Source organism: Neodiprion pinetum, chromosome 1 (genome assembly GCF_021155775.2).
Source record: "Neodiprion pinetum isolate iyNeoPine1 chromosome 1, iyNeoPine1.2, whole genome shotgun sequence".
NCBI classification, from domain to species: Eukaryota; Metazoa; Arthropoda; class Insecta; order Hymenoptera; family Diprionidae; genus Neodiprion; species Neodiprion pinetum.
Window position 1 is genome coordinate 30,424,393 of NC_060232.1, and position 11,586 is coordinate 30,435,978.

General features: G+C 34.4%; 1 protein-coding gene and 1 long non-coding RNA gene across 5 annotated transcripts; one reads left to right on the forward strand and one right to left on the reverse strand.

Moving 5' to 3' along the window:
- Window positions 1-203: 203 nt before the first annotated feature.
- Window positions 204-10,183, forward strand: app (Palmitoyltransferase app). 4 transcript variants are annotated; one of them, XM_046610302.2, is made up of 10 exons: window positions 204-491; window positions 1,378-1,785; window positions 2,069-2,229; window positions 2,811-2,969; window positions 3,134-3,271; window positions 3,492-3,646; window positions 3,769-3,886; window positions 4,024-4,136; window positions 4,479-4,593; window positions 6,866-10,183. In XM_046610302.2, exons 2-10 carry the CDS (start codon window positions 1,637-1,639, stop codon window positions 7,159-7,161), a joined length of 1,404 nt encoding a protein of 467 aa, XP_046466258.1. In that variant the 5' UTR covers window positions 204-491; window positions 1,378-1,636; the 3' UTR covers window positions 7,162-10,183. The 4 variants fall into 4 exon arrangements, with proteins under 4 accessions (XP_046466258.1, XP_068994217.1, XP_046466275.1 ...); XM_046610319.2 differs by lacking the exon at window positions 204-491 and adding an exon at window positions 641-751; XM_046610310.2 differs by lacking the exon at window positions 204-491 and adding an exon at window positions 705-829.
- Window positions 2,791-10,730, reverse strand: LOC124211391 (uncharacterized). Its single transcript, XR_006881445.2, has 4 exons — window positions 10,480-10,730; window positions 4,234-4,368; window positions 3,490-3,620; window positions 2,791-3,412 (listed from the first exon to the last, which is right to left on the reverse strand). It is a non-coding gene; the product is annotated as an uncharacterized lncRNA (long non-coding RNA).
- Between the last annotated feature and the right edge of the window lie 856 nt (window positions 10,731-11,586).

An 11,586-nucleotide genomic window follows, 5' to 3' on the forward strand; every position in this document is an offset into this window, starting at 1 on the left:
TTTCGTTAATATGAATTTTAATGATAAATATCCATCGGAGAGAGATGATGAATTCGTAAACGTAAGATCAGCCAGTACTTGGTTAGATTTAAACATTTCAGCGTTGGGTAAAAAACAACAGATTAATATATGGTTCAATCACGTCCGGCACTACCCTGCGATTGGTTATTCCATAACCACGTGGGTACGAATGAACAGATTTTCTCCCAGTGGGCGCCACCTGTTTGGCGAATTAAAAGCACGAAGAATCGTTCCTTATAAATATGTGATATTGTTGTCAATGTGGAAACGGATAAAATAAGCGAGCAATAATGAGTGATATTTGACGATGTGCCGTGGCGTGTGGCGCGCGGTTATGTCAAAATTGTGTGGATACATTAACGTCTCAACAATGCGTACCCGATTGACCTAGTTTTCACTGGATTTTGGTTTAATTGTGGATCTTAACTATGATTCTGAAGTGACTGCACTGGGAGTTGGTGGCCGAGAAGGTGATGCACCGATCATGAGTTCACGCTTTATTTTAGAAATTAGATGTTTTTTTCTTTTCGCCTGCCCAAACCGTTAATTTGCCCGTAAGCAATCGACCTTGCTCAAACCTTTCCGCGCCTTTAATATTCACATTTATTCACAATGTTAGGTTAAGTTCGTCTACATGGTGTGTGTATGAATCACGTATGACAATTCCCATTATCTAAATGAAGATCTCGCCAACCATTATCCTCTGGAAATCGCACCAGGAAACGTGGCGGTTAGGATCTTCCGTTTACAATTCAGCCTGAGACACTTTTGAAATACGTGCCCTCTATCACTGTCACATTATTTACTGGTAACAAATCGGCCAAACTGTAAAAAGAAATGTACCGAATTTGATTGAATTAGAAAATTGTTATCAAGAATACATTTGGAATTACTTGGTGACTTTGTATCTGCTGCTAAGACATACTTAAGTCGTTATCAATGCCTGCTGATAATTATTTTTTCTTTATCAACCGTTTGACTCAGTCAAAATGTTTGCCATGTATAAGCTTGTCGGAATTAAGATACAGTCTCAGCTGAGATTGAAGTATGACTTATAGACTTTTGAATATAAATTTTCTCTAATGTAAGTCAATCTGAATCAGTTTTAACAATTTTTGTAACTTTTGTCGCTCTGTACTACAGCAATAGCAGACCTGTTGCGACATACCGTCAGATTCATAGAAGTCTACAATTCTCAAATATAATCTAAGCTTATCCCAGTGACTTTCATCACCCTTTGAGGATTGGAATTTTCCTCCTAGTCCCATGCATGCATTACAATTTTTTAATATAAATACCAATATATGATATAGTAAATTGAGAGATAAATTTTTGTCTGATTTTTATCGATCACAGGTATCAATCTACTGCTAGTATTCATACCAGAACATCGTCGTATATGGAGGACACAATAAATCATTATTCGTAATCTGACACAAACGCGTTACCAGCTCGTCAATTTAAGATGGTTAAATGAATGGTGGCTGAATTAACGTACAACCAAACAAAAAAAAAAAAAACACCACCTGGTTTTAGGGGAATCTCTCCAGAAATCCGATTTGGCAATTATATATAAAAGTACATTGACCGCACTAATTAAGAACCCTTGCTCAACATGCCACACGTTACAAGAAAATGGGAACTCTTTCCTGGCAGAAATATATTTTGCTGTGATGGACGAGTTATGATGGCGCCGCAAACCAGCGTCTTTTACGTCACTGTGTGTTTGATCGCTGGGACTAGCGGATTATTCTTTGCATTTGAGTAAGTCATGTACACTGGATTTAGGGGTATGCTCAATTGAGTTAGGAATACTTTAGAGAGTCCAGCCCTCCAACGTTTGTTTTGTTTGTTGATGTTGATGTATTTGAGTGATTAAATCAGCCATTGCCGTGGATCTGTAGATAGCGGATAATAATGTTCTAGAGCTTTTGCTCTTTATAATTATCCGGAATATGGCAACAGACAGAATTCAATTAATAATCCAATTTTAGAAAACAAGATGTTGAGAGTTTTCAACAATGACATAATGAAGACATATTTTCAGCTGTCCCTTTTTAGCTACCAACATAACTCCTGCAATACCAGTCATCGGTGGGCTACTTTTCATATTTGTCATGTCTACACTGTTTCGGACAAGTTTTAGTGATCCTGGTGTCATTCCGAGAGCGACACCTGACGAAGCTGCGTACATAGAGAAGCAAATTGGTAAGCAAATTTTGTAACATTACCCTTTGTTTGCAAAGATAATTTACATCTAATTTAAAATGTATAATCGTTCCTTTGTAATTTATTTACGCCATGAAGAAATACTTAATATTGTAAAATTGTATCCTATAAATATCAGAATCAAAATAATTGGCTAGTGAATTCTGTTTAGAGGGTCAATGTTGAAGCGTAATATGTCATAGTATTAGTGTTGTACAATCAGCAGGGAAGTGACGTGAGTTTATAGACAAGTAAACTGCTATCAATGCCTTATCAGTGTCATGCGTGATCTGATTACATAGGTTTAGTTGGATACTTCATATCTAGGTTTGGCACGTATATGATAAAAGAGGATACATAATGAACCAGCATGTTCGAACCCTTGATAGCTACTTATACGAGATTTGCTCATAGTAATCTTGTAATTATGAAAACAGAAAGTATGGTATAATTCTCACGGCAAAAGTTTAATAATAACAAAAATTCTTTTTACTGCAATTTAAAAAGATGCAAGTTTTAGAACATCTTTTGATACTATGACAGAAATTTACAATCAAATAAAAGATTTTTTTGTTTTTCAGAAGTACCTAACAATGATAACTCACCAACATACCGTCCTCCACCTCGGACGAAAGAAGTTTTAGTTAAAGGACAGCCTGTGAAATTGAAATACTGTTTCACTTGTAAAATATTCAGGCCACCTCGAGCCTCGCATTGTAGCTTATGTGACAACTGTGTGGGTATGTATAATTATGTCGATTCATCGTGACAGAAGCATTGTTCAAAAGTTTGACCAAATTAAATAATAAATAATGCATAAGGATAATGACTATGTTAGACAATCATTCAAGAAAGAACTTTATGTAGGCCTAGTTTGATTATATTATATTTTTTCACATTGTAGAAAGGTTTGATCATCACTGCCCATGGGTCGGAAACTGTGTGGGGCGAAGAAATTACAGATATTTCTATGCCTTTATTGTATCGCTGGCGTTCCTATGTGTTTTTATATTTGCTTGTGCAATTACTCACCTCATAATGCGTAAGTAGCTCATATTTATTTTTCAAATCTTTAACGTCATTTAGCCCATTGGCAGCGAAATTCTATTATGTAGGAATTGCGAACATTTTTTTAAACTCTTTTTGGGGCTAAAGTTGTAGTTTTCAATTTGGTTTTAAGAAACTGAAACATATTTATTAAGTTTGGCATTACTGATTACTTTTCATTTCAACGTATTAAAACCAAATAATCATCCTTACAGTCACAAGAGATAATATAGCGTTCCTAGATGCTGTAAAAGTATCTCCTGGTAGCGTGGTCGTTGGTGTCGTTTGTTTTTTCTCCGTTTGGAGTATTTTGGGACTTGCAGGGTTCCACACGTACCTGACAACTAGCAATCAAACTACAAATGAAGATGTAAGTCAAAGTTGAAGACCAATAATTATGTTCAAAATAAAATTCCCCAATAAGAAATCCCTGATAATTACCCTAATCATTTTTTCTGTAATTTGTTGCATTAATACAGTTCCATGTTTCAGATAAAAGGTTCATTCACCAGTAAAAGGGGGCAGGAAAGTTTTAACCCATACAGTCAGGGCAATGTGTGTGGAAACTGTTTTTACGTTTTGTGCGGACCAGCACCTCCAAGCCTTATTGGTATTTTCATTACTTACAATAAACTGAATATTTCATCACTTATCAATTACTCTTAATGTGAATTCGAAAATAAGATTTAGAAGAATTACACAGAAAGTATAATTTGGCAAAGCATGAAATGTACGCAAATATTCCAGATCGTAGGGGTATAGTGACTCCGGAATATAGAGCCGAGCAAGAAAGAGGCGGAGATGAAAATGTGATCGTTAATAACAAAACGTATGGTACTGTTAAAACTGTACAGCCCCAGGTAAATTGAGTTGTAATATTGCACTTATGCGTAATTGTAGAATATGTCTAAGTTATAGAGTTCAAGAAATATGGAGTTACTTCTATATAATCCTTACCTTTGATGCATTTGCCCTTTCACTGCCAAAAACAATACTTTTTCCTCCATGAAACTTCAATTCTTCAAGATATGATTGTTATATTTTTCATCTGTGTTTTGTAGAACTGCATGGTGCTCTCAAAATAGTATTTAACTGTATGAAAAAAATATCTGATTTAGTATATTTATTATAAACATTTTCATTGAAGTGCATAAATGAGAAGTTTTATTGTTTTATAAACTGAACGTTCGAAAAAATTTCAGTTGAATGGCATAGGCGTATTCACAAATCCAAGCAACGAGGTTTCAGGCTCAATAAATAATTTGAGTACTGCTCAACACTCTCCGCCTCAAGGTCGACGGATAGAATCAATCAACGGTGAGTTAACACTTTTAAAATATCCTTCGCGTTACCCTGAAGATCTTCCTAGGTACCCTCGGCAATGTGTCAATGATACATATGCACAAAAATATCAGACTAGAAGATGTTCCCAAGACCATACTAAGTATGCCAAGTACAATGAAATAGATAGGTTTAATTTAGAATTTCAGAAATACCCATATAGGTGCGAAGAGAATTTGCAAAAATACCCTCAAAGATGTAGTGACGAATACAATCGGTGTTCTGACATTAACTTGATACACAACCGATATACAGGTGATCATAAATATCCTGTTGATTTACAAAAATATCCGCAAAGATATTCGGAGGATCCGCTGAGGTACAAATGTGAGGAACTTAAGAATTATCCAGATTTACAAAAATTTCCCCAGCGATATTCTGAGGATCCCTTGAGAATTTCTCATACGGGGCATAGCTTGAAATATAATCACTTGCGATGTTCAGATCATAATCTCAAGTATCCTTTATCAAAAAGTATATTGCCTGCCAAGATTTTGGGAGCTGGTGGAATTCCTATGATAGGCCAGACTGCAATTGGGCTTGTAGTTAACAGATTTGGTTCAGGGCCTTTAACCAGCGATATGTCTTTTACTGGAAATTCAATATGCGCTAGCGAAAGCACAGAAGAAGATCTATTAAATCAACGATTTATTATGAGCTCCATGAGTGATACAGATGATATTTAACACACGATGTAAATTATATCTTGAGTTTGAGATCTATTGTTTTTATAGTTTATAGTTAATGGATGCTCCTAATGTCGAGAGGAACCTGTGGCCGATTAAATCGTAGTTTATTAATCAAGGCGTTAGAAAATCTAATTTGTAATGCTTAGACTGATTTTAGATCCTCACTTTTTTGTCAATGATGGTTCCAGAATTAGGTATTTTTAAAGAATTTTATAGGCGTATCTAATATTAAAAAATGATACATCGCTTCACTTATTTTTGCAATTATACAGACAAGGTTTTCATAATTTTTATACTTAAAAAACAAAAGGTCTAGTTATTTTATTATTATTATCGTTATTTAAGATTGGATTGCTAAATAGTGATGACAATACATATTATCAACTCGAAAGAAATAATCAATACAATCATTGTCACTACTGATATAAAAGATTTTATAATAATATTATAGGTAATAAAAAGTGGATTAGGTATTTTGTTTTCCAACAAGTTTCTCATACAACTTTAGAATTGGTAAACAATGAACAAACACGAATAATATTGAATGTCCTTAGCGGGAAGGTTTTGAATAAGTAATACAATGAATGAATTACTTATTTTTAGAAGCAGTCAGGTCTTCTGCATATGACATATTGAAATCGTCTGTGTTAAAAATTGGGTCAATATTGAAACTGAAACTTCTAAACCTACATTTGTGTGTGTAATGCAATAATTATTAACATTTCTTTTCCTAAATTAAACTATAGCCAATCTCCATTGAAATCACAATCGTATTGAGCAGTGGACTATTCTTATTGACATATTAACATTACCCAGTATTAAGTTAGATCAAACATGGTTACTTGCAGAACTGGTTCAGAAATAAACATTTTGTTCGGATATTTAGTAATATTCATCCTGTATCAAACTGATGATAATCTAAGTCACTTAGAACGTAGACTTTCATGTAGTAATAACTCATCAAAATGTCTTTCTTTGTTATTCCTAATTACGTCCCATAATCGAGGGCTCGGTACATGCATTTCGGTAAGTTTATTATTTTCACTTCAAGGCTTCCATTTGTGTTCTCTTAACACACGAGTGAAATTGTGTTTAATTAATTGTTACTAAAACGTTTCCTAGCCGATCGTATATTCGTCTTATGAACATGATTTCTTTTGCTATGCAATTATTATTTAATAACGACCGCTCGTGTGGGGTGTAACTAATCAACGTATTGTGATTTATCAATTTTGTATTGTGTTTCATACATACCTATATTTAATATCTTCAAATTAAGGCTGTGTCGAATGATTCAGTCTTACAGTTTGATGTTTAATGTTTCGTTAGGAATTTTCAAAGTGATTTTTCAATAATGCATATTTTAGAATAAAGATAGTACATTCATATAAGTAGACATACAAATTCACAGTATCACATAGCTACTTCATTATGAGATGACTTAATTGCTGATTATCAGAAAGTCAAATATTTGATACTCATCTGATACAGATTAAGAGAGACTAAAGTATCATAGCAAAAATGCAACATATTTTCTTAATCAACATCTTTTTTTTTAGGTAGCACTACAAATAGTGTAAGCCAGCTTGTCTCCAACGAAATCCCCTTAGCGTCACTTAGCTTGATGCCACTGGATATCGATGAAGTAGCACCATTACCTTCTCGCCAGAACACTTCGTCAATAGACACGTCGATTATCCCGCCTGTAGCTGTAACAACGCCATTATCTGCGTCTAGGCTCAGGTTGCTGCAGGATACTACAATGATTGAGTCAGCTCTAGATTTAGACTCATTGGAAGAAGCTAGCGTAGGTCGAGGTAGTCAAGCAGGTCTCATTAAATTAGGTGCAGTTTGAGTACAGTTCTTATTTTAGTAATATTATAATTCGTTATTACTATTTAGCTAATATGCAGGTAATTGTTCAGAAGAGGTATTATAAGACAGATACAGTCGAGTATTAAAAGATATTTTTTTTTCAATCGTCTTGCATCAATGAAATGGAATTTAATCAGAATTTTCATAACTCGCTGATAATTTCATCATTGATCTATTCCTTCACTTACGCCACTTGCTTCACTGGAATTTTTTTTGAAATGAGCAATTGAAGGATTACCTGATTGAAGGAATAGCACCTGTAGTGCACTATATTTGCTTACAAGATGACAGGCTTGCCTTCAGTGTCACAATTTAGAAATAATTTCAGTGGTAAACATTTTTCGTTAATGATCTCAGTATCTAACTCAACGAATCGTTCTGAGACACATCACTTTGTTGCGACGCAAAATGGTGCAGTGAAAATTCACAGTTTCATTACCTTCCATACTTCGGTAATTCTGCATTTTATACGTACATGATTCCGTTAGTATCTGAATCTTCCAGAATATTACGACTATCTGAAACTTGAAAATATTACATTTCTTGTTGTACAATAAACTAAGATACGTATGTTAGAGCCGATACCCTCCATTGGGTTCGAACTGCCTGAAAGGTTCAAATTGTTAAATGATTAATAGAATTAATAACTTTTGATGAGTGACAGCCCTTCTTGACAATCACCCTGTTCCATAATCGAGGTCTAATTGAATGAAATTGCTGGAGCTTTCTGAATAATGCCAGAACCTGTACAATCGTAACATTTTCGTAGTGATTTTGGGCACGGAAAACGGGGTATAAAGATTTGAAGAAGAGCGGATTATTTTTGTAAGATAATTGTGCAATTTTATATAAATTCTTTGTTAGATATTATTGTCATAGTTGATGACGTAAATATGTTGCGATTTGAATCAAGCTGTCCTCCCTTGTTTTCAATGAGCACATAGCGACTTTACATTAACGTGATATCATTTAACATTAGTTGATAGTGTAAACAATATTACGAGCTTTGCGTTTAATTGCAGACATCTAAAGTTCCAATTATCAAGTTGCATGGTTCTGGTACAGTTTCGTAACGAATGTGTTGATAATATTTCTCTCTTAACATGACACTGAAAAAAAGACAAATTCTAAAAGATTGGATTTACGAAGTTTTTGATGAATTTTTTTCTACGAATATTATCATGCCACAAAACAGATGCTCGTGTAAATAAGTTTACTGTTGTATTGTATTAAACTGATTTACACAGATGTCATAAACTTGCATAACCATTAGCCATATACAACGCCCTTGATGATCTCTCTTTGTAAACGAATTGATATAACAAGAAGTAGATGTTAGCTGTTATTAAAATCAAACTGCATTTCGTTGTATCAGCGCATTAGCGGGTCCGAGTTAAATAATATAAAACGAGACGCAAAGAGAATCCTGAAATCACGTACTTTCGCACGTCGAAATATCGAAAAATGTAGATGTTTCAGTTATTTAATCTTATCCAAACTGCTCACACGATCACAGATCTTAAAATTGAAATCCTCTGATTCACGTACCATAGCCGGGTGATTTTTTCCCCCCTCTTTAGCTTACGCCTAAAGAGTTGACCATCGTGGGGAAAATAGATAATACGTGATACATGCGATGAGGGATGATTTGTGAACAATAATTTTGGCAGTTTTGAAAAGAATGAACAAAATGTTGTAAGACGTGTAAACTTTATTTTTGTTTTACTACTACGAATCGCTCAAATCGTGAAAAAACTGTGACTCGGACTATTCCTTGAATGCGACGTCATTAATTTGGTCGTATTATAATAGGTATTTAGAAATTTTGGGTAGGAAAATTGAAATGAATTTGTCGTTATTTTTGATCATAGAAAATAATGTTGTTAGGTTAATTTTCCCTCAGGTTATTTCATCATATAAATGACCGCAATGATAATTTCTTATTATTTTGCCAATGTGCATTTTTATTCCTGAGGTTCCAATTGTACAGTTGTAAAGGGAGTGTTGTAAATAGCAGGAGGTTCGAATTTATATGAATGGAAAAGTAATTTACCTACCACTAAGAGTCAGTAATAAATAATAAACAAAAAAAAAAAAAAAAAAACAACAATACTCTTCTTTTTTTTTTTAAACATGAAATCGCCACTGCCTGTTGTTACAAATAATTTGTGCACGAAGGTTGTATGTTAACGTCATAATGTTCAGTAAAATTAACAATACGGATCGTATAAATAGATATGTTTTGAAATGCAAAGATATTATACATAATATTCGTATAATTAGGTCGATGAAGGAGCTGTTTTCCTGTACATAAGCTGTCTACATGACTGTAATGTACATAAGTATACATATTGGTATATATATATATATATATATATACATATATCACATACATATATGTATCTATGTATGTATGTATTATTATAAAATAACTGTAATATAATGAGAATATGCTAAAAATAATTCGGAATGTGTGAAACGAAAAAATTTTTCACCTCAAATCAATATTGTTCACGTCTATACTCCGTTATCTCGAAATAAGTATGAGAAATTATTGTTTTCCATGTCGTTATAAAAAGCCATTTGCGCTCAAGTCTCGGTTCTGTATTCCATAAATGTCCAACTTTAGAATTCATTATTAAATATAACACGAAATTTTTATTGATAAAATAAGCTATTTCATCCAGTCTAAACTTGTAGACTAGCATTTCGAATTGACGAATCGCCCGACATGGGAAGATGACCTACACAGCATCAGGTCTTGCCTGCTGTGACATGCTCGTGTGTCATTTTAATACGGACAGCTCACAGGAAGCCATGCGGTCCTACGTCACGTTAATTTACATTCAGATATTCCAGATATTCGGTGTGTGTCGTGTAATTTGAAGAGTGTATTTCTGACCAAGTGATATTCGGTAATTAATATGCGAAGGCTGCGTGACTAACATTTGGATGATCCAGTTGCCAGAACTGTAATGGCCTGCAAATATCACTAAGCGAAGGTATGTTTGCGATCTATGCAATATTGATGCAAGTTTAGTCCTTATGAATATAATGTTGTAATGAATTGACGATATGTGGTACTAGATAAATTACTATTCAACGAAAGCACGAAAATATCGGAATTGACGTTTTAATTCTAAATCCTCGAGTTTCGTTGTTTAGAAAAAATTGAGGCGCGAAATTCAAATGTTAGTAAAGGTTCGACGCGACTAAGCTCAGCAGTTCAGAATATCTGGTCATGATATTCGCAATTTTCGTATATTAAAAATATAAGTAGTAAATAATTATTATCAACCTTCAGGAAAAAACGAGGTGGATGTTTCGCTGTTGGTAACATTGAATTGGGGGATTCACTGCACTGTACCGACAATATTTTCGCACTCATCTGTTACTTTCAGTATATCCCGCGAAATGGTCTGCCTTAGGTGTGTTCGATCAAGTATATGATGAGATTGAAATATCCGTGACCGCCGTAAACAATTGAAAACCGCAGCCGTCTCCACCTGGAGGTTGAAGATTGAACTAGAAAGAGCGCAGGCGGTCTTCTTCAATGTGTCCGTTTTCCAGCGCAATGTAATCTATTCCTAGATATTCTAGCAGCGTGAAGCGGTGGCATACTATATGCCTGATTATAATAATAATACTTAAAAATATTTCACGGGGACAGGCGGAGTTATATTCGTGAGCGTGGCTTGAAGCCAACGACAACAAGTAACGCTTCGGGTATACGGGATTTAACGGAGGCGTTTCAGTCGCGTCAATAAATAATTTAACAGTCACGATTCTACGAGGCAGAAAAAAAAAAAAAAAAAATTCTGAAATAAATTCGATCGTGATCGCTTTTAGACTAACTACGTATTTCATCTTCTCCCTGGCGGTTTTTTACGGAAGTCGTAAAACAGAATGTTCCGCAAATTTACTAGCGCGCAAGCGTCGATTATTTCTGCGGCAATTCGAAATTCATAAAACTGGCTGGCATTGACCATTGAGCACAGTAAGTACTGTGCTCTGCAACTGGCGTTTCATTGACATAGAATATTGCAACTCCCAATTTACGGGCTTACGTATCCCGATGGCATTTCGCCCATGCACTATCACTGCAAAGTTATGATCGCTTGCCACTCTACCGTTCTGTCAGACGAACAAATATACGTATGCGTATACCGCGCATTGAGGAAACACCGTCCGGCAAAATGACGTACATTCTCAAGCGTATCAATTTACGCATTATTTTTTAGAATGTTATTGATTTTTCAAAGATCTTATAATCTGCCTAGAGATATTTTATGTATATTTTCTTATTCAAGAAGAATTATGTATTATAAATGTTTACATTACGTTGTATTTCTTTGAGCTTAATATTCAAATTTTGTTACTTTGTTAATATCTCGAGAAATATTCT

Bases quoted from the DNA above. Each gene is read 5' to 3' on its own strand.
- app (XM_046610302.2), top strand. From the start codon at position 1,637: ATGCCACACGTTACAAGAAAATGGGAACTCTTTCCTGGCAGAAATATA. The intron at 1,786-2,068 runs GTAAGTCATGTA...ACATATTTTCAG, and splicing joins GGATTATTCTTTGCATTTGA to CTGTCCCTTTTTAGCTACCA. The intron at 4,137-4,478 runs GTAAATTGAGTT...AAAAAATTTCAG, and splicing joins TTAAAACTGTACAGCCCCAG to TTGAATGGCATAGGCGTATT.